This window comes from Chiroxiphia lanceolata, chromosome 11 (assembly GCF_009829145.1).
Source record: "Chiroxiphia lanceolata isolate bChiLan1 chromosome 11, bChiLan1.pri, whole genome shotgun sequence".
Classification (NCBI taxonomy): Eukaryota; Metazoa; Chordata; class Aves; order Passeriformes; family Pipridae; genus Chiroxiphia; species Chiroxiphia lanceolata.
In genome coordinates, this window is record NC_045647.1 from 9,487,336 (window position 1) to 9,507,322 (window position 19,987).

Sequence of the window (19,987 nt, forward strand, 5' to 3'; positions counted from 1 at the left end):
TGACACCAACTCCACATCTTTTCCTCTTTTATTGTAAAACATGGCAAACGTGTGCAAGGCTCCAGCCCAGGATCACAGCTCCTGGGTGGTGGGTGGGCCCCACAGGTGGTCAAAAAGCAGCCAAGGGACAGCGGGAGCTCCAGGCAGCCCAGAGTAATGGCACTTCTGCAGCAAGAGCAGCTCCCGCACGGGGTGGCGCAGGGCTGAGTGGCACAAGGACAGACACAGATGGATCTCCTTCAGAAGAGGCGCTTCTCGTACCTGTGAGGGGAGCAGCACGTCAAAGAGTGCTTTTACTGACCCACCTAACGCAGGGCACAGACCAAAGGCACAGTAAGAAACAGCTCCTGCCAGCCCACAGTGGGGAACAGCCCCTGCACCCTGACACCGTGAGAGGAGTGCTGGCCCAGGCCAGACAACAGGCTGTGGATCAGCTGGGCTGCACAGGGAAGTCAGCAGCACACCAAGCCAAAGGCACATCAGCTGAGGCACAGGATGGCTGTGCCTAACCCCCCCAAAAACTCCAGTGGTACACGGGTCCTGCCAAAAGCACTTACGAGTGAAGGCCATGCACCCCTCCTTCCACCTGGGCAGACGTCGTCCTCTTCTCAAACTTCAGCTCTCCCGAGTACATCATGGCTCTGAGGGGGAAGGACAGCTGTCACAGGCCAGGCAGAGTCCAGGGAAGACAGTGCTCTGGCACATGCTCAGCTGGAGTAGCTGGGACAGGGGTCACTGGTTTCTCCAGCTGCGGCCAAAATGGTCTTTGCTGTGCTACCAAGAGCCAGGCAGGGTAAGATAACCCCGCCATTTCAAGCCTGGCCAACTGAATATGCCACAAGAGACCACACTCCTGCACCCCTGGGGCTGGCAAATCCATGACACAGTGCCCACTGGAGATGAGGGAAGAGGGCTACAGCGAGGTCAAACCACACAGAACACAGCACAGGGAAGCACTCACCGGACTTGGGTCAGGCTCTTGGCACCAATATCCTGGCAGGAATGCTGGATCCCAGCTATCAGGTATGGAATGAATTTGTGGATAGAGCCCTTGTCTTGCACCGCGCCAGAGACCCCCTGGGCCACTTTGATTTTGTCTGTCTCACTGCATGGGAGCACAAATCAAGGATGTTTGTGAAGCAGAGAAGCCCCAAAAGCTTGACCTGTTGCCCCAAAGCACCATCTCTGACCTGAAATATCGGTTCTGGCTGCCCAAGTTCTTGTCCATGGCATCTAGCGAGCCCATGCCACGGTATTTCTTCAGCCTGATTCCATCTGAGAAGAAATATTCGCCTGGGGCCTCCGTGGTGGCAGCCAGGAGAGATCCCATCATCACTGGCACAAGAGATCACCAGGGACAGCACGTCAGCAAGAGTGGCCACGAAACCCTCAGGCCCCCTGAGCACAGCACTGGCTGCACCCCCTGTGCCCCCAGACACCTGCAGGTAAACACCCTTGCACCCATATGGAAACGCTTCCCAGGACACTCCCTGCAGTGGTGCTCACCTGTGGATGCCCCGAGTGCCAGGGCCTTGGCGATGTGCCCGACCGTCTGGATGCCTCCATCGGCGATGACGGGGACGCCGAACCTGCGGGCGTACTCGGACACCTTGTACACCGCGGTGGCCTGGGGGCGGCCGCACGCCAGCACTGCGGAGAGAGCGGGCACAGGGTCAGCTCCACGCACGGCCACGTCCCCTCCCCAGCAGGCCCTTCCAGGCTTCCAGCACACACATGCTCCAGCACTCAACGCACAAATCCCTGGATGCTCCTTTCCTAGTTGAGTTGCGAGAGAAGCAGATGCCCAGGAGGTGCCTGCTGGGACATCCTCACAGCCCTCTATTCCAAAAAGCTGTGGGTGACCTTGGGACTGGGGTCTTTGACCAGATGCCTGGGATCAGCCGAGACTCGTGGGTCATCCTGGTGCACGGCACACATGTGAGGAGCTTGGGAAGGAAGCAGAGCAAACTCCAAAAGCCCCTCTCCAGAGCATCCCTCGCATGTAACCATGTTCCACTGCTTGCTCCCTCCTAGTGGTGCCAGACCCAGTGGTGCCAGCCTCCATGTACCCAGCAGCTGTATGATGTGCCTCTTGCATGGAAAGACAGCTGGCTGGGAGAGAGCTCGTATGTCTGTACATGTATATATATATTTATATATATACATAAATATATATGTATATATATGTATACACATATACACTGCATACACACACAAACACACATGCAGCAGTGGAAAAGGAAACGAGCAGAATGATTTGATAATAATTTATGTTCCTGCCCTGCAATGTAGCAAGGAGTTCATCAAGTTTAGCTGCCCCATGAGGAAGGAGTTATTAGCTTTGGATTTACTCATTCTTCCCAGTTGGTAGCAGTTACAGGCTTCCTGTTATGTGAGGAAAACCAGCACAGGGCATGTCTTGTAACACATTTGTCAGCCACAGGCATGCAAGAATGCTGAGATAAGTTTCTCTCAGGGAAACTTCTCTTCCCCACAGTTAACTGGAAGCCTTTTTTCCAGTCACGGTTAGTCCCATACACGGGGTAAGATTAAGGCCATGCAGGATTAGTACTTTGGAGTGTGAACTCCAGGTGTGGTTCAGCCTGCCTGGCAGCAGCACTGGCAACACATCCCTGGCAGGGGCCTGCCCAGGCCAGGGGGCTGCAGTTGCTCCACTCCCAGCACTCAGCAGCAGCTGAGGGAGGGAAGCCAGACTCCAGGCTGAGATCCTGAAAGAACGGAATTTAATCAAACAGACCCCTGTGTTCCGCTCAGGCTCAGCCAGCCAGGGAGAGGCTGCCAGCTTTATCATCAATGCCCTTAAAGAGATGGTCTCTCTCGGTGCTGCACTGCTGAAGGCCACAATGTGGCTGCAAAATGCTGCCAGGGTAGAGCTGGGGAGAGAAACACCTGATTTTGAAAGGTTTTGAGTCCAGGGTCTATGAGACTGTGCCGTTGACAGTGCAGGGCCTGCAGAAACCTTGCAAGAACAGCCATGGAGACCAGCCCTTTAAGGCACAGCTTGGCCCAGGGCCCCTGGGAGCATGACACCATTCTGACCGTCCCAGTGCCCAGTGCCACAGCCTTGGAGCGCAGGCTTCCCAAGTGGAGTTGGGAGCACACACATAACACACAGTCAGGGTGAGGGTTTGTCTCTTTTAGTGTATTGGCAAAGGATGGCCCTACAAGATCATCTGCTAGAGAAAACCTTCTGGGATCTGCAACAGAAACCTTTCCCTTTCGGGTGTGTCAGAACTAGGAGAAAGGACAAAGCCTAAGGCTTGGCTTGTTGGGGGCTGCTCGATCCAACAGCATCAGAGGAAAATGGAGCAGAGAATGCTTCACCCTGTGCTGGGCAGGCAAGAGCCCCTTCTCTCCACAGGAACTGGTGGGGAAAGCTGCGTTTCTGGTTCACAGCTGCCAAGGTGGCCAGGCACAGTGACATCCCTCCGTGACCCAGGGCAGCCAGCTCCAAGGGAAGCTGGGCCAGAGCACAACTTCCCCACAAACTAGGGCTACATTTTAAAAATGATTGAGGACTGCTCGGGGATCACCTCCCAGCACTGGATCAGCAGGAGCATGCCTGGCTAGGGATCTAGAAGGGTCAGGCAGAGAGCCCAGTCAGGCTCCTAACTGGATTTTAGAGTGGACAGTGGACAGGCCTGAGTTCCCTTAGCTTGGACAGTTCAGACTCTGCTTTAGGAAATCAGAAAGGCTTCTCAGCTTTCGTTTCAGATTCAAAACCAGTATCCAAAGCCACAAAACCCCAAGTGCATCTACAGCTAAATTATTCTCAAACAAGCAGTAGGGCCATGTGCAGCCAAATCAGGGTCCTGCTTCAAGACACATAATTAGGGTTGGGAACAGGGCAAGTGACTTACTATAGGTGCCCGTGACAGTAGAAGGGCATTTGGGGCTGTGGGACTTTAGGTCTGGAGGGATCTTTGGAGCAGCTAAACAAAAACAAACACACACATTTTAGAGACAGAAGAACAGCAGCAGAACAAAGGACCCCAGCAGTGACCCGTTACTGGGCAGAGCATACGGTGTGGGACAGAGCTGACTTTGCAGACCCTTCCTAGCCCGAGCCAAGCCAGAGGCCAGATCCAAGCCATCCAGGCCCGGCTGTGCACAGCGCATGCTCGCCCTACTCCAGCAGCCACCCAGAGAGGTGACCCCCTACCCCAAAAAGCCAAAGCTCTTGCCCTTAAGAGGGGCAAAAACCCGGGGAGCTGCAGTCAAGAGTTTTGCAACCACATCTCCTGCGAAGCGCCACATTCTACCCCTGCTCTGCTCCTTCCCCTAAACCAGCACCCAATCCCACCCCCCGAGGCAGCTGGGAGGCACCTCCACAGACATTCCCCTCACTGCAGACTGGGACGTGCCTCACTGGGGCCTTTGCCTCAGAGCCAGGGCAGGATACGAGTGTCCTGGCTCTGCTCTGGTTATGGAAGTGTCAGCCCAAGGATACCACCAACTCCCTAGAGAGGTGACCCAAGACAGACTGGGAACCCTGGCAGCAGGCAAAGCAGGAACGCAGCACAGCTCCAGGGCTGCTTGCAGGCTCCACACTGGAATGGGCAGAGCTAATGCAGCCTCTTTCAGCCATCAGCTGCCCACTTGCTGCCTCCTGTGGCAAAAGCCAAGGAGAAAAGCAGAGAGGGGCTGTGTTCTTGGGCTGCAGCACCTTGCTGCACCACCTCTCTGCACCCCACCTGAAGGGTTCAACACATCAGGACTGAGCCTGTCTTCAAGGCAGCCTTTCTCCATGCCCTGGGATGCCTCTCTTGCCTTTTAGCTAAGGGTGACACAGCCCCTACCCCACACAAGCTGTCTAACTGCAGAGACAATGGTCAGAAATCCCATTTGGAAATTGCAAAGGCATCGAGCCCAGAAGATCAATAGTCAAGCATCACGCACACCGCTGCCAGAGGGAACGGGAGCACAGACAGCCCGGTGCACTTCACCCATCAGCACTGGGGATCCAGTAAGCCCTTCTCCCTGCAGAGCTGCCCACCAGCCCCATCCCACACCAAGCCAGCAGCTCCCCCTGAGCAAAGCCACATGTGCCACACCGGCTCTACTCAGTCTCGGTCAGTACTGGGAAATGCCTTTGCTGCTGCTGCCACCCCAAAGGTTGGACCCAGGTGATGAGAATGTCCTGGACAAAGGGGGTGAAAGATGGCTTGCTGTTGGACACTGCCCTCACAATGGGAGAATACTCCATCCCAGCCACGCTGCTTTTCAGCAGGGAATTTCTAATTAACAGGTGTCTTCAGCCTATTTAGGAGATGGCTGATCTCTCTCACCTTCCTGTGTGATGCAGATGGAGCCACTGCCCATCCCGACCCTCAGGGCATCGACCCCTGCGTCAATGAGGTTCTTGGCCTGAGCAGCAGTCACAACTGTGGGGAGCAGAAACTGGTTTGAAGACAGACAAGCACACTGGCACACAACAATGCTCTGCCCCAAGCTCCCCAGCTGGCTGCCAACACCCCCTGCCCAGGGCAACAGCCTGCGCTGGAGCCAGGCCTATCCGGGACCAGTGGTGAGTTTCTGTCCCAGCTGTTCCCAGTGGGTGAGGTGACACTGGACCTTCAGGCTACTCTGCAACACGCTTCCACCCAAAGGCTGAGGCAGCAGAGGTCATGGCATGGCACCAAACACTTTTTGGGCCACACCAGGTAGAGAGGGCATAGTACAGGGTAACAGCAGCACCAGTGAAAGACAAGGACCGCTGGGCTCTGCTCTCAAGGGGCAGGGAAAATTGACATCAGATTTCCACATCGAGCAATACCCATTATTATGCAAAATTTTAAACTGGTGTGTAAAGCTAATGTGTAGCATGCTACAGAGGACTGTAGCACACTGTGCTGCAGAACAAAGGTTTCCAAATATCTGCACCAGCAGGGTACTGCCCTGTGTCTGCAGAGTGGTCTTGCTCTGTTCCACAAGCCAGAGGAAACCATTTTAAGTTCACAGACATTTACTAAGATGACTGTTCCATTCATATCCCTGCAGCTCCCTCTGTCGAAGAAACAAACATAATTTAAAGACATGAACAGTCTTTAACACATGCCTACCATTTCCTCCAATAACTTGCAGGTTGGGATATTTCTCCTTAATATATTTTATCATATTGATCTGGAAGATGGAGTTCCCCTGAGAGGAATCCTGCAATAGAAAGAAAACCAGTTTCAACCAGAATTTCTGCAAAAGGTTAAAAATTACAGCTCCAGAAGAGCCTCAGATCTTCACTCTGCTTGCTGGGGTCTCTGCTAAGCTGTGTCAGTGGGCAAAACGACGCCCCAAATGGGGCACAGAGGCAGAGGAGAAGCTGCTGCCAAGATAGGAATGTACCTTCCCTGTGCAAGGCAGTTTATTGTAAAGACTTCAGTAATATCCTTCATGTTTAAATCCTGTGGCTTCTACAGATGGCAACAAGCAGAACATCTGGCTTTGGGTAAGAACCATCTGGCTCTACCACCAGGACACTGACAGCCCTGTCTCAAACTACAGGTGAAATGGAGAATGCTTCTTGTGAAGCCCAGAAGGGCTGGCGGGGGGAAGCATCTCCCTGCTGTGCAGCAGGGCAGCTGAAATACCAGATGCCAATCTCACTGAGTGCTCAGGCCCTGCCAGTCTCCATGCCCCAGCCAAATCCTGTCTGTTAAACATTTCCCGCTCAGCCATGCCCTCGGAGCACGGTGGACTCACAAGCTCACAATCGATGAGAAAACCATGTGTAAATACAGACAGCGAGGATTGTGGCTGAAAGCTTACGGGCCAGGAGGGGAGATCAGCAGAGCAGCTCTGGGCTGACCACTCCTGAACAGCAGGTGGCTAAGAGAATAACACAGCAACAAACATCAAAGGGCTGAAGGGAAGCTCTAAGAAGCCGAATATTCAAAACTAGTCAGGAACATCAGAGAGACTGGTGATAGAGTGCAAGAGGCATTTGTAGAAGATTCTGTATTAACTGACAGGGTTTCTCTTCTCAGCCTTCAGGGCTTTGATGCACCCTACATACTCCCTTGAGGTCACATAAGCCCCCAGGCAAGAGGAATCCCTCTAATTAGAGGATTCCAACCTGAAGAAGACTGAGAGGTCAACAAACAGCTATATTCTAACACAAAAGAGCATGTAATAAAGACAGTGAGTGCCACGCTGCTGCTGCTGCACTGTCAGAGTGGTTCACTCAAACCAGGCCCTCAGCCCACCCTGGGTGCTCACCAGCACAACTGCGTCCACACCCGCCTGCACCAGCAGGTCCAGCCGGTACTTGTCGTCCTCGTGGGTCCCGATAGCAGCTCCGCAGAGCAGCTGCTTCTTGGAATCCTTAGATGCCAGAGGGTAGTCTCTGTTCTTTTTGAGATCAGTACGAGCAATTATAGCCACCAGCTCGTCATCTTCATTAACAATTGGCAGTTTGCCTGGAAACAAACAGAAAGAACATCATTGCAGGTTTCTGCAGCAGTCGGACGTTAGCCCAGGCCAGTGCGGCAGACCAGGGGCATTGGGCAGGCAGCAACTGCTACAAGATGGAGACTCAGAGAGGTGTGTTACCCAGCCTTGCTTGGCCATGGATGCCAGCAGCCCTGGCTTGGAGCAGGACTGGAGAAGGACTCCGTATTTTTCAAACTGACCATAGAAAAAATGCTTATTTTTTAATAATTAGACCCACCACACACTGTTAAAAGTCAAACCACCAAACCCTAACAGAGCTGAACTCAGTGCTGAAATGTGAGGGCCAGGATAGAAAATGGAAGTCATGTGGCTGGACAGCAAGGCGCTCTTCAGCTCCTGGGCTGCCAAGAATCCCTCAACTCCAAACACATTTGAGATGAAGGCATGTGAACTCTGCACCCTGGCAGAGGGCTGCAGGCACTCTCCTCACTGTCCCCTCCTTGTGCTGGAATGCAGCCTTCCCATGTTCCACCCACACACGGACCACATGCCCACAGCCACCCACTGCCCTCCCAGCCCGGCACTCCCACAACTCTCCCTCGTGCCGACGGTCACAGGTACCTTTTTTACTCCTTTGCAGAATTTCATTTGCTTCTTTCAACATTACACCAGCTGGGGCCACAACAAGATCTTCCCGCTTTGTCATAATCTAGTGGGTGGGAGAAGATAAAAAGTCACAAGAACTCCTTCACACCGATCTGAAAATACCAAACCCCTCTGCCCACGTGATACGCTCTACAGTAGCCGTGCGAGAGCACTCCACACACCACAGCAACACGCCTCCAGAAACACAGGAACAGCCTCCAGTGTGCTGTCCCCATGCCAGTGGTGACATCAGGACCCAAGCCCATCAGTGCACTGAAAACAGGAGATGATAGAAGGCCTCAGTAAGCCAAGGGAAAGCACACAGAAACAAGGGACAACTCTCAGATGATCGTTGTTTGGGGTGTCACCCAAACAGCCCTCCCTTTTAAGGAAGCACAGGGAAATAAGGGCTGGAGACACCTCTGGAGCCTCATGTTGGTCTGGCAGAAACGTTACCCCCAGTCTCGTTTTCAGGCAGCATCCCCAGCACACAGGCTCTGGAAGGGCTCTGCCAAAAAAACCCCACTGCGGGAAAGGTCAGTGGGGCAAAAGTCACTTCAAAACCAGGACAAATCCAAACACGCTCACTCATGCTCACTCTGACAAACAAGCACCAAAACACAGTGGAATGCCAGGGGCAGTGCTGGACAGAAGCTGGAACAGGGGAACTGCTGATGTGGTATACAGAAAAAAGCTTTCACCACGACAGTGGTCGAACACTGGAAGAGCAGCCTAGAGGGGCAGTGAAATCTTCATCCTTGGAGACATGGACACAGCCCCACACAGCCTGCTCCAGCTGAATCTGCCTTGAGCAGGAGACTTGACAAGAGACTGTGATGTCCCTTGCCAACCACAGCATTCTGTGATCACCAGGTTCACGTGGGATATTCTCATGAAAGGTTACTCAAGAAGGCCAAGCAAAGCTAAAAGGGAACACTTTCTAACCCTTCAGGAAGGTAGATTAGTTGCACACAACAAAAAAAAGAGAGAACATTTTAGTTATTTATACCATAAGAACAGACATTTTGCATCAGGGAAGAGGTTGACTCTGCCTGCATCCACCCAAAATCCTGTCTGTGACAGAACCCATATCTCAGGAAAAGCCTGAGCAATCAAAGACATTGAGGAGACCTGTGTGTTTAACTGGATGGCAATGAACAGCTCAGCAAGACAACTGCTGGACTGCAAGTGGAGAGGAGATTGAGGAAACCATTCGTTTCCCTGGCCTTGCCTGGTGACAGGGACAAGCACCAGACACTGACAGCAAAAGGGCTTCCATCTTTGCAGTGCTAAATGATCCACATAAGAAAGAGGGGAGATTCTTATCTGGCTCCTCTAAATGGGCAGCACCACTTCAAAGGGCCATGTGCACTTTTATAACCTACTCCTGGTTTACGATTCCTGTAGCAGGTATTTGTAGGCGACTGCAAACCAAACAGGGATGAGCATGTGATACCGGGTTTGGTCAGCAAGAGCTAAAAATACTTGTGAGTCAAAAGTAAAACGTGGCCAAGAGGCACCAGTGGTGAAACCTGACAGTGCTGTGGATCTACAGTTACACAGCCTGTGTGACAGATCGCAGGGAACGTTCTCCTGCACGAGGGGAGTCTGACGGGGCAGCGTTATGAAGGCCACTCTGCCAGTTCAGAGGCTTATTTTAAAGAGCAAGTAGCCCAGATGAGGCACACAGGGAAAGGCAGTCCAGAAAATGAAGCTCAGCACTTGGAGGGCTTGCTGGGCACAGTGCAGCTGTTACAGCCCTGGCCAGTGCCAGACTGCTACACAGGATCACAGCCAGCAGCCAGGAACACTGGCAATTAATTAGTGAAGCAAGGGAGAGCACTAGCTGCAGGGAGGATGGTTTCCACGGCACTGAAAGATAACCCCTAGGAGTCATACAAACTGCATGGTCACTCCACTGTGTCCGCACTGCAGGAGTCGCTAAGGGAGTGCAAATGAGGGAGACACTCTCCAGGAAATACAGTCACAGATGGATCTGCAGAGCTAAGGTAGAGCTGCTCCCTCCCACTGGCACAGCATCCTCACAGCCACACACTCACCCTTCTTTCCACAAGCCACACGGTTTCCCAAGGCAGTACTCACACCCATCGGGTGCTCACAAGCCCTTCTCACCTCACCGAGGGGCAGGTCATGCTCTGACTCTTTCAGGAAGTCAATATCTCTAGATGAGATGATCCCAACTAGCTTGCCCCCCATCTTCCCGTTGTCCGTGATGGGAATCCCACAGAATCCATGACGAGCTTTTGCTTCGAACACATCTCGCACTCGGTCGTTGGGGCTCAGCACCACGGGGTCTGTGATGAATCCTTGCTCATATTTCTGAAAGGAAGCAAATCCAGCAGCCAGGTTGAGCAGCACTGCCAGGCTGACCAGGAGCAGGGCACGTGCCTGGAGGTCACTGCAGCCCCTCACTCAGCTCCACAACCACCCAGCCTGGCCACGTGCTCACCAACAGGATGACTCCCAAACCAGCACCAAGGCTCACCCAAATAGTGAGTTTCCCAAGAGTTTCCAAGCTAACATCCTTCCTGAAATGATGGGGAATATTCCCACACCAGGAAGCCTGGCAGATCTCAAATCCCAGGCTGTGCAGGGACAGCACTTGACACTCAAGAAGAGGGTTGTGCAGGCAAACCCTGGCAGCACTACAGCTCTGAAACACCAAGATCTGGCACGTTTCAGCAGGGCCAGACCACGCTGCCCACCCGCACGAAGCACCACTGCTGCCGCCCCAGCCACTCACCTTCACCTTCCGCACTTCGTTAGCCTGGAACTCCGGGGTGCAGTTGTGGTGGATGAACCCTATTCCCCCGGTCAGCTGGGGACACAAAGGCGGCTGTGAGACACTGCAATCCCCGCCCGGCGCCGCACCGGGAGCGATGGAGCCCCCGGGCCGTACTTGGCCCCGGGGCGGACACGCGGGAGCCTCGGGCAGCGTTTCCAGCCTCGCCACGGGGCCGCACTCACCGCCATGGCGATGGCCATGCCGGCCTCGGTGACTGTGTCCATGGGTGAGGAGACTAGCGGGGTCTTCAGGGTGATCCTCTTGGTCAGCGCTGAGGTCAGGTCCTGGCGGGGAGGCGGCGGCGGCTGAGCGGCGGCACCGGCCCAGCCCCCGGCCCGGCCCCCGGCCCGCTCCCCCGCCCCGGCCACTCACCACCTGGTCTGCCGTGAAGTCGATGTACCCCGGCAGGATGAGGAAATCGCTGCGGGGTAACGAAGGGAGACGCGTTAGCGACCGCCTCGGCCCCGCGCCCCCGGCCCCGGCCCCACAGCCGCGCCGGCCGCACTCACTTGTAGGTGAGCCCATCGCCGCAGCTGAAGAGCTGCTGCGCCGTCAGCCCGTCGTCGGGCACGTATCCGGTGCCGCCGCTGATCAGATAGTCCGCCATGGCCCCGCCGCGTGCCCGCCCCGCCACACCGAGCGCACGCGCGCCCCGACGGCCACCGGGGCCAACCCGGCTGCGCCCGCCCCGCGGAGCGGACAGAGCGGCCCCCGGCAGCAGCCGGCACCGCATCGCCCCCTGCCGGCCCGGAGGGCCCCGCACCGCGACACGGCCCTGGAGCCCGCCCAGTGCTGTCGGCACCGGGGACACGCCGGCGACGCAGCGGGCCCGGGTGACGCTCTCAGCCGCCGGCAGTTCCTCCTCAGCGTCTCCTCAGCACCGGCCCCGCCCGTGCCCAGCCCGGTGCCGCCGGGCCGGCGTGGCCGTTGTGTGCTCGGGCACTGCAGCCGCGTCCGCGTGTCGGGGGAGGCGGGAGGACAGAGCTCCGGGACAGCCCGGGACAGCCCTGTGCGCCGTTCCTTGGCTTGGCTGACACAGCGTGGCCAGCGCAGTATGACACCTGCTACAGCACCGCCTAAGAAAGCCCAGCAATGGGTGATGCACACAACACGGTGGGGTGGGAGCTGAGCCCAACACCAGATACTCCAGCAGCTTCTGGAGGAAGATGAGAATGGGCTGTTGGGTCTGTGGTGGATGCAGAGCTGGGACACACCAGCAGAACCCAAAGCAACTTTATAAGTCAAAGTGAGCTGCAAGAAGGATGAAAGTCAAAAGGTGGCAAGCAAGGCAAGTCTGGCACCAAGAGGGGAATGAAAGGCACAAAGGAGAGGATCTAAGGTGATCCCTGCTAGGTATTATCCCCCTCTTGCCAAAGCCCCCCAGGCCAGGCTGTACAAACAAGCACTGTGAAGAGGACAGCTGCACATGGGGGATTGTAGTGTAGCACCTTCCTGTCTGTGCTGCAGGTGGTGACTGGAGGCAGGATTTTGGAGAAGAGCAGTAACAGGAGTAGGGAGGACTGTGCCTGGAGTGGAACAGGCAAAAACATAGATCTGCCTTAGAGGACCCTTGAAGGAAATAGCAGTTGTTTCTTTTCCAGGATATGTTCCCATGCCTGCAGGTCTGTTGGAGCATCAGGAAAAGTATCTGTACTGCAGGTTACAGAACAACTTCCTTCTCTGATTGCTGGTTTCCTTCTTGTGACATTCCAGATCTGACCTCAGAGCACCAGGGACAGAAGACAACCAGACTCCTTCTCACCCGCTGTCCAAGGCAATCCCCTGTCTAACACTAACCAGTTCAGGGATTAAAGAATGGTGCTCCTGTGCCTGCAACTGTCCTACTGCAGTAGGTTAAATCCTTGCCCGAAGATCAGAAATCAGCTTCAAGAAATGTGTTACTCATGTTACCCAGCTGTGGGACACAGGAAACGCAACAGTGACATCTGCTCAGGTCTCCTGAAATACTTGGAAGCAAACAGGCTTTTTATGCTGTGAGAGTCATCAGCCTCTAGTTTGGACCAACATATTTTCATCTGAGTAAGGTTCTACAAAAGACAACATGGAGTTTAGAGAAAGACAGTTAGGCCAGGCTTTCAGTGACTTTTATGGAGGGTGAAAAGCCCCAAACAAGTGAACTATCTATGGACAGGAGGAGGACTCCCAAGTGACTTGTTTGGTCTCAGTAGCAATCTGCAAAGGTTGTGGTCTTCAAGTTACAGTTGTTTCCTATGGGATGGTGGGTTTGTCTGTAGCAGGAAAGGAAGGTGCAAGCCTCAGCATGGGGATGTTCCCTTTGCTATGAGAAAGGGTACATGTGGCTTTCAAGGCCCCCCCCGAACTAGGAAAATGCAGCCCTTGCACAGCGAAGAGCCAGTGACAAGGACCCACAATGGCCCTTAAAGCTTTCAGCCAAGAGTGGTGGTGATGATATCGCCAACATCAACACCATCTCCTTCCCACAGCCACACGGTAACAGTGCTTTGTTGTTATGTGACATTCTGAACTCTACAGGGTTTAATTCTTGTTCCCAGACTCTGCTATCAAGGACTGTATTCCACCCTGCCGTTACCTCTGTACATAATTCCTGGGCTGAATTTCAGCTAAGAGCTCATTTCTCCTATCCACAGACCAGTGTCCCACTGGTTGCAGTTTGCCTGAGCTAGGGAGCTGGAAGAAAAGCACTGTCCTTTGCAGAAAGTAAAAGCACCTAGGCCCACACCACTGAAAACCATTCCCCATCAAGGCACCGAGATGGTTATCCCAGAGACAGGGATCAGAGCCACAGTGTTCCCAAGGAAAGCGCTGCCTGCCAAGGACACGCACTCTTGAGTCAGCATTACCTGTCACAGGATCAGCACAACAGGAGGCATCATGCCAGACCAAAATCAGGCTAACAGGTCTCTCTACCCTTATTTAAAATAAAGACAGGCTAACAAAGGCTTGCTGAGCCTACCTGGGCGGCACACACTGATCTGAGCTACAGCACGGGCACAGCAGTAAACAGGCAAGTTGGCTTCTGTTCCAATGGAAACATCAGACAAAGTTTAATGGTTCTCAAACAGACTACAACAAAGGCTGCAGGGAAAAACATTTTATTTCCAAGCAGATTACAAAGAGCAGAGAATATAAGAGTAAAATTAAATTAAAAAAATAGTTGAGTGCATCTCTTTAAAATGATTTGTAGTGTGAGTTACTCACGGGGCAAAGCTACTGGAGAGTTCTGAAGGTCACTTTGCAGGATGCCAATCACATGTGCTGTTTAGACCTGGGTCAACACAGGAGGGACAGACAAGACGTATTTTGCATATAGGCTGCACACTCATTATCAAGCGAGGCTCTGGGCTGCAACTGGACCCTGCCTTTCCGAGACATCCCCTCCACCTCGTTTCTCTCCTGCAGTTCCCTCAAGTTCTAGACATGGTTTATTGCTGCTGTAAGTGAGTTCAATCTGCCTCCCCATTCTGATGAGCTCCAATGAGAAGGAAGAAGCAGGCAAACGTGGCTGCCATGCACAAGGTTATCCAGGGAATGTGGCTGCAGTGCTGAGGGCAGAGCTTCAGCCACACAGCAAAGGGAACCGACAAGTAGGGGGCACAGCGAGTGCTTCAGAGATTTGGGGGCAGCATGTCAGCTAGACTTCTGGAAGAAGATTTGAGCTGCTCCTTAAGGTAGGAAGAGACTCAAGTGGAGAAAAGCTCCTTCCTATGCATTGGCACCAGTGAAACAGAAGAGGCTGAATCATCAGGATAAGGTGCATTCCCTGTAATATCTGAGAGGAGCAGCTCCAGCAGTAAGATGGGCAGAAAAGCCCCATATAGGGTGGAAGACAGCTGATATCCCACTTTAACAGTGATTTAAGAGTCCAAGCACTAATTCCAAGTCAGTTACTATTAAACTCACACAAGAATGCAGTTTGGCTGGACTGTGCAGAGTCAATCAGTGTCTAGCAGCACTCAGACCAGCAAGAGGATGCGCAACTACAGCACCAGCAAGTCCTCCACCCCCTGTATGCTAAGTGGACTCTTTTCTACCACTTCTGGATCTGCTCTTACCACAGCATAAGGGGCTTGGAGGCCTCATCCCTTCTACTGTAGCACACAGTAGCCCTAATGCAGCTGACAACAAGGCTGTCTTAATTTCTGCCCCAGGAGCAACAGTGCAGAAGAGGATTCTTATCTAGGGACCAGATTACATATTTTTTTATTGCCCAAGGCAGAACGGTTCAGGAACTACTTCAGACCTTGCGACCCATCTAATAAGTCCAGACCTCTAGGGGTGAAGAAGCCAATAGATGAAAGCCCTATTAAGTTACTTGGACCATTCCCTTTACTCACCACTCTAGACAGAAGAACCACTCTCTAGTCTGCTCGTTGCTGCTTCAGCCATTACCACTCAGAGGAAATGCTTGAACTCTTGAAAGCAAATGAAAATCTAATGGTGCCATGGACAAGCGTGTAAGAGGCTACAAGTTTCCTAAAGAAAGCAACACTGTTAGTGTCAAGAGCTTGGACAATACATGAGTCTCATGTCAGAATGTGAGGTGCTTTACAACAGTCAGTCACGCTCTGATTTCCATGGCTCCTTTCATAACCCAGCAACAAGATGGGCACAGTTCAAAACCAACATGGCAGGGTCTCTACCTTGACTTCTCAGCTCTATTTATTTAGAGATCAATGCATTTTCAGCCTGTCTCATACAAGGCATGGGGCAGGGAGAGTTCCTGTTGAATATATACACGCATACAAGAGCGAGCAGTTTGGCACTCTCGGAGCCGAGGGGGAATGCCCTTGAAGCAGCAGTCAAGCTGGTTATAGGAAAGTGTTAAAAAGCTATTTTACATGTTTGACTGGGAACATTTCCCAGAACTCGGACAGCAACTCTAAGCCACAGCACTCTTCTGTGCTACTCTGTGCACGTATTCCTATGAGCCCCTACAAGGGAGCAGATCATGTTCTTCACTATCAAAGAACATAGTATTTATATTCTAGAAATACTGTACCTTTTAAATTAGCTCCAGAGAGCCAGACTAGAAGCCAGGTCCAGGAAAATAATCCTTAAGTCACAGTATATCGATTGTCTCTAAAAATAGGGAATGAAGTTAACACAGTGGACGTTCTGATGAGACAGTACAGAACAGTACAGCAGTCCACTTCTGCCTCAGCAGATCCCTCTCCTATGTACATCTGAACAATGAGAAAGTAATGGAGACACTTCAGTCCATCAGGACAAAACCAATCATCAGGAGATCTCCACAGCTCAGCATGTGCCAAGTTTCCCTGTTACCAATCAGTATACTCCAAGATCAAGGAAAACTCTTCCCCTACAAAGACTTTAGATCATCCTGCAGTTAAGGGTTGTAAGGAAAGTGCACAGCCTAGAATTTTAAGGTAACACAGAATTCTGTTTCCCCAGAAAACTCAGCTGAAGTACCTGTTCATCCCTAACCTGCAACTGCCCCAATGTTCTGTCATGTTATTGCAGCTTCTGGCAATTTTTAGACTAAGAGGTGACTCCCAAGGTCACCTAGTGAAGCAACTGGTACAGGGGGTATCTGAGAGATGGTTTAACACCCATTGTACTTCTGATGGAGACAGCCAAGGCAGCAGGCTTTGCAACTCTGCTCCGAAGATAGGACAAACTGCCCACAAGAAAGGGAAATCTACCCTGTGCAGGCCTGTTGGGGACCCTGAGCAACAGGCACATGCAACTGCCCCAACAATGTCCTTAACCTCTTAAATTAGGGCCAAAGATGGACATTCCAGTCACTAAGATATGGTGAAGGGATTAGAGGATTCTGACAGCTGAAGCACTACTGATGATCCCAACAGCCACTCTGCTACAGGGGCAATGATGGATCCAAGCAGACAGCTGCCAGCACTACAAACTACCCAGGCACCATCTTCCCAGTTCACCCACTGGGACCTGGGCACCAACCCCAGGCTGTTCTCCCCTGGCCCACCTCTGAGGGCAGACACTGAGCTAAGAGTCTAGAGTGCAGGTTTTACAAAACAACAGTGCACTGCTACTTCACCTCTCTGCACTTATTTGAGCACAGAGTCCTACAGAGGGAACAAACTGCTCATACTGACAACTAACTCGAGCACACGGGCTTCCTTGGGAACACCAATGTCCATATGAAGCATCAAGGGCTTGGGAAATCTCTCTAAGCTTGCACGCCTCAACACTGCTCACGAGCACAAAGACAGGGAACGTTATGGCTACTCTCATTTACACTGTGCACAACCAACAGAGAGGGCAGACCTTCCTTCTCAATACAGACAGGTACTGGTCAACAGAGGCTTCAGAAAAATTGCTTGCTTGTACACAAGTTTAAGTTCTTTTACTGTAATATATATTTAAGTATTTACCTATGTATTTTGGAACAGGGAAGGGACATGAGGTGGAGAAGCAGGGGAGACAAGTTCAAGAAGCAGAGTCATTTCTCTGCATCCAAGAAGCTGGTGGCACAAATAACAAGCCTGGCAAGTGATCTCCCATTTCAAGCACAGTTGGCTACCCGCTGGGTTCAAAAGAGCAGACTATTTGTTAATGATATAAAATATCGCAACCATTTAAGATGCAGCAAGGCAAGGCTACAGGGCTGGGGTTTATGATCATGAACAATGCCAGGACCCACACAGCTATGTTAAAAACTGTGAAAAGGCTGTTAATAGCAGGAGTAAGCCATATGCTGCTCCTGGAAGGCCTTTTCCCTCCAAAGCCCCTCCATCCTCCATACATGGTGTGATGTATTTGAAAAGGAGAGGGGGATTTTTCTAGGGGTAAAGCCACAGAACATGAGGACAGTCTGATCTGGTCTCACAGATCCCATGTTCCTAGCCTGGCACTGAGCTTCCATCAGCAAGCAGACATTCAGGTCCTTCAACAGAAGTTTATGCCCTTCTACCTTCAAAATTTGTAGAGGTGAAAGAAGTCCAGCAGAGCTGAGCTGGAAAGCACAAACAGGGATGAAAACAACCAGTTTGCATACTGATCTTTGTATAATGACCCCCCACCCTCACAGCTCACTCTTCCCCAAATAAAGACACATTGTTCAATGGCATGTTGAAAAGACGTGCTCGTCATTCTTAATAAACAACTAGAGTAAGAATACATAAGAGAAACAGGGTGGTATCTTTATATGATACACAAGTGTATGTTACAAGAATTCCATCAGGCACAGAAGCCTCAAGGTTTAAGGCCTCAATGTTAGGCCAAAAAAGAAGAGTGTGGTAAAGTTTGTACTTTTAACATCTAAAAATGTCACTTAAAGGTCTGAATAGAAATTGTTGGTTTGTTTTTTTTTTGTATAAATCATAATTGCAGTTCACTCTCTCCTCTTTCTTCCAAGATATCAGCAAATTAACGTCCAAGCACAAGAAAAGAAGATGCCTGCCTCTCCTCCACTGGCTGAGCAGGTCCATCCATCATTCTGTGCCCTCTAGGCTGCACGTGCTCCAAGGAGACAGAGGCCCTGGCCAACCAGGCCAATCCTGTAGTTCATATTTTCTACATCATAAAAAAAAAACCCAGAGTCAACCAGCAGCTTTCCACAGCTCCCAGCTTGCAGGGGATATGCAGCCTCCAATGGTTCCAACAGTTTGGTGTGTTGGGTAGGATACACAATGGGTAGGTTTTCCTTTAGATTCTTTTAAAGAGAAGAAGCCTAAAAGGGCTTCATAACTACACCAATAAAAAAACCAAAAACTTAGGCATCTCCTTTAGTGTAAAAGTCTGTACAATTTCTCTTTGCTTGTCCCTCCCCCATCACCCTGCCCCACCCCTTCTGAGCCACAAAGGATGCCTTAGTGCATGGTGCTGGCATTAGCCACGGCAAGAGCTTCCTGAATCTCTCGTATCACCAGGATCCGGGTGAGCATCTGCTCCATCTGCTCTCTGCTGATCGGCTGGATGGAATACCAGATAGGGCTGTTGGGGGCCACCACTGGCTCCGGTGTCAAGTAAAACGTGTCATTCCGGCCTTTCACACTCTGGGGGCTGTGTGAGGAAGATCAGAAATAACCAGACTAACAGAATGCCCTAGAACGGAGAGACCACCACTGTCTTCACCCCAGGCTTCACAAATCCTGACAGTGAACATCTGGCTGATGAGATATAAAGGTACAGAGTTACACCTAGGGACAACATTGGTCCCAAAGTTTTAGGCCACGCCAAGCTTAAAAAGCCGTGGTGATGACTACAAGAAAGTAATTTTTTTTTTCACACTGGTAAATATAACACACACATGGCTTTAGGGGTCTTTCAGAGTGAAGCAAGAATGGAGTATTTTCACATTCAGGCTACCTGCAGATCTATTTGTGCAGAGGAACCTTTACATTAAATATCAGAATCATCACAGTTTAGAGACGAGTCCTTTGAGGCTCCCTCCAATCTCTGTAGCAAGTCCTCATTTTTGTTCAGGAGATGATTTGAATAAGACCCTAATCTCATCTCCAGTAGTGGATGCTCCAAGATGACCTGCAACTCACAGGTAGAAGAGCAAGCTCATGCCAACACAGCAAACCTCCAAGTATAAGATTAGGGGCAGCCAGTTCACAAATCAGGATTTGTCTCTTTTAAATACCCCAGAAGTTCAACTTACATGCCATCAGACTAAACCCCACCCTCTCACATCAACACCCTCCCCATTTTAGTAAATTTATGCAAACACAGAAACTGTGCCAGCAATAACACACAGTCCTGAGAACTAGGCCAGCCACAGGGTGCAGTTCCCCAGTCAGAGCAGACAAGCACCACACACACAGACAAGAGCTCTCACCATTTGAAGAGGTAGAAGTCATACAGCTTTATCGGACACCTCAGAGGGTTCTCTGGATTCTCTGTCTGCTCTGCATACATGTCATCTGTAACTACAAACCAGCCCCCCAGAATTGTGTCAGACTGTGTAAGCACAGCACACTGAGCAGTACCATACAGCCTCAGCACTCTGCAGCACCTTGTCACCATGCAAGAGCTGGCAAGAGACATATGGCTGTTCCAGGGCAGAGACACCTGGCTCTAAATGCTCAAAGCATTGTATGGAGAGCTTGCTTTATCCCAAGGCTACTGAAGTTCACAACCCATCCATATACTTCTTTCCATTTCTCCTCTACCAGTGCCCAAAAT

General features: G+C 51.7%; 2 protein-coding genes and 1 long non-coding RNA gene across 8 annotated transcripts in view; 1 reads left to right on the top strand and 2 right to left on the bottom strand.

The window, feature by feature from the left end:
* Positions 1–11,707, bottom strand: IMPDH2 (inosine monophosphate dehydrogenase 2). 2 transcript variants are annotated; one of them, XM_032698897.1, is made up of 15 exons: positions 11,368–11,707; positions 11,231–11,279; positions 11,041–11,142; positions 10,817–10,891; positions 10,186–10,392; positions 8,029–8,116; positions 7,234–7,433; positions 6,084–6,174; positions 5,310–5,405; positions 3,882–3,953; positions 1,507–1,650; positions 1,191–1,335; positions 962–1,105; positions 558–641; positions 1–261 (listed from the first exon to the last, which is right to left on the bottom strand). In XM_032698897.1, the coding sequence occupies exons 1-15, from the start codon at positions 11,589–11,591 to the stop codon at positions 240–242; spliced, it is 1,743 nt and encodes a 580-aa protein (XP_032554788.1). In that variant the 5' UTR covers positions 11,592–11,707; the 3' UTR covers positions 1–239. The 2 variants fall into 2 exon arrangements, with proteins under 2 accessions (XP_032554788.1, XP_032554789.1); XM_032698898.1 differs by lacking the exon at positions 3,882–3,953 and having other exon boundaries at positions 11,368–11,704.
* LOC116792179 lies at positions 11,588–18,572 on the top strand. Of its 2 annotated transcripts, none has more exons than XR_004359016.1 (2): positions 11,588–17,143; positions 17,223–18,572. It is a non-coding gene; the product is annotated as an uncharacterized LOC116792179 (long non-coding RNA). The 2 variants fall into 2 exon arrangements; XR_004359017.1 differs by having other exon boundaries at positions 17,248–18,572.
* Positions 17,925–19,987, bottom strand: part of QRICH1 (glutamine rich 1) — a 23,682-nt gene continuing 21,619 nt past the window's right edge. For all 4 annotated transcript variants that reach the window (XM_032698875.1, XM_032698874.1, XM_032698876.1 and 1 more), the window contains 2 exons: positions 19,641–19,731; positions 17,925–18,859 (listed from right to left, as the gene is read on the bottom strand). In XM_032698875.1, the coding sequence (XP_032554766.1) occupies positions 18,667–18,859; positions 19,641–19,731 (284 nt within the window). In that variant the 3' untranslated portion in view covers positions 17,925–18,666. The remainder of the gene's footprint in view (positions 18,860–19,640; positions 19,732–19,987) is intronic.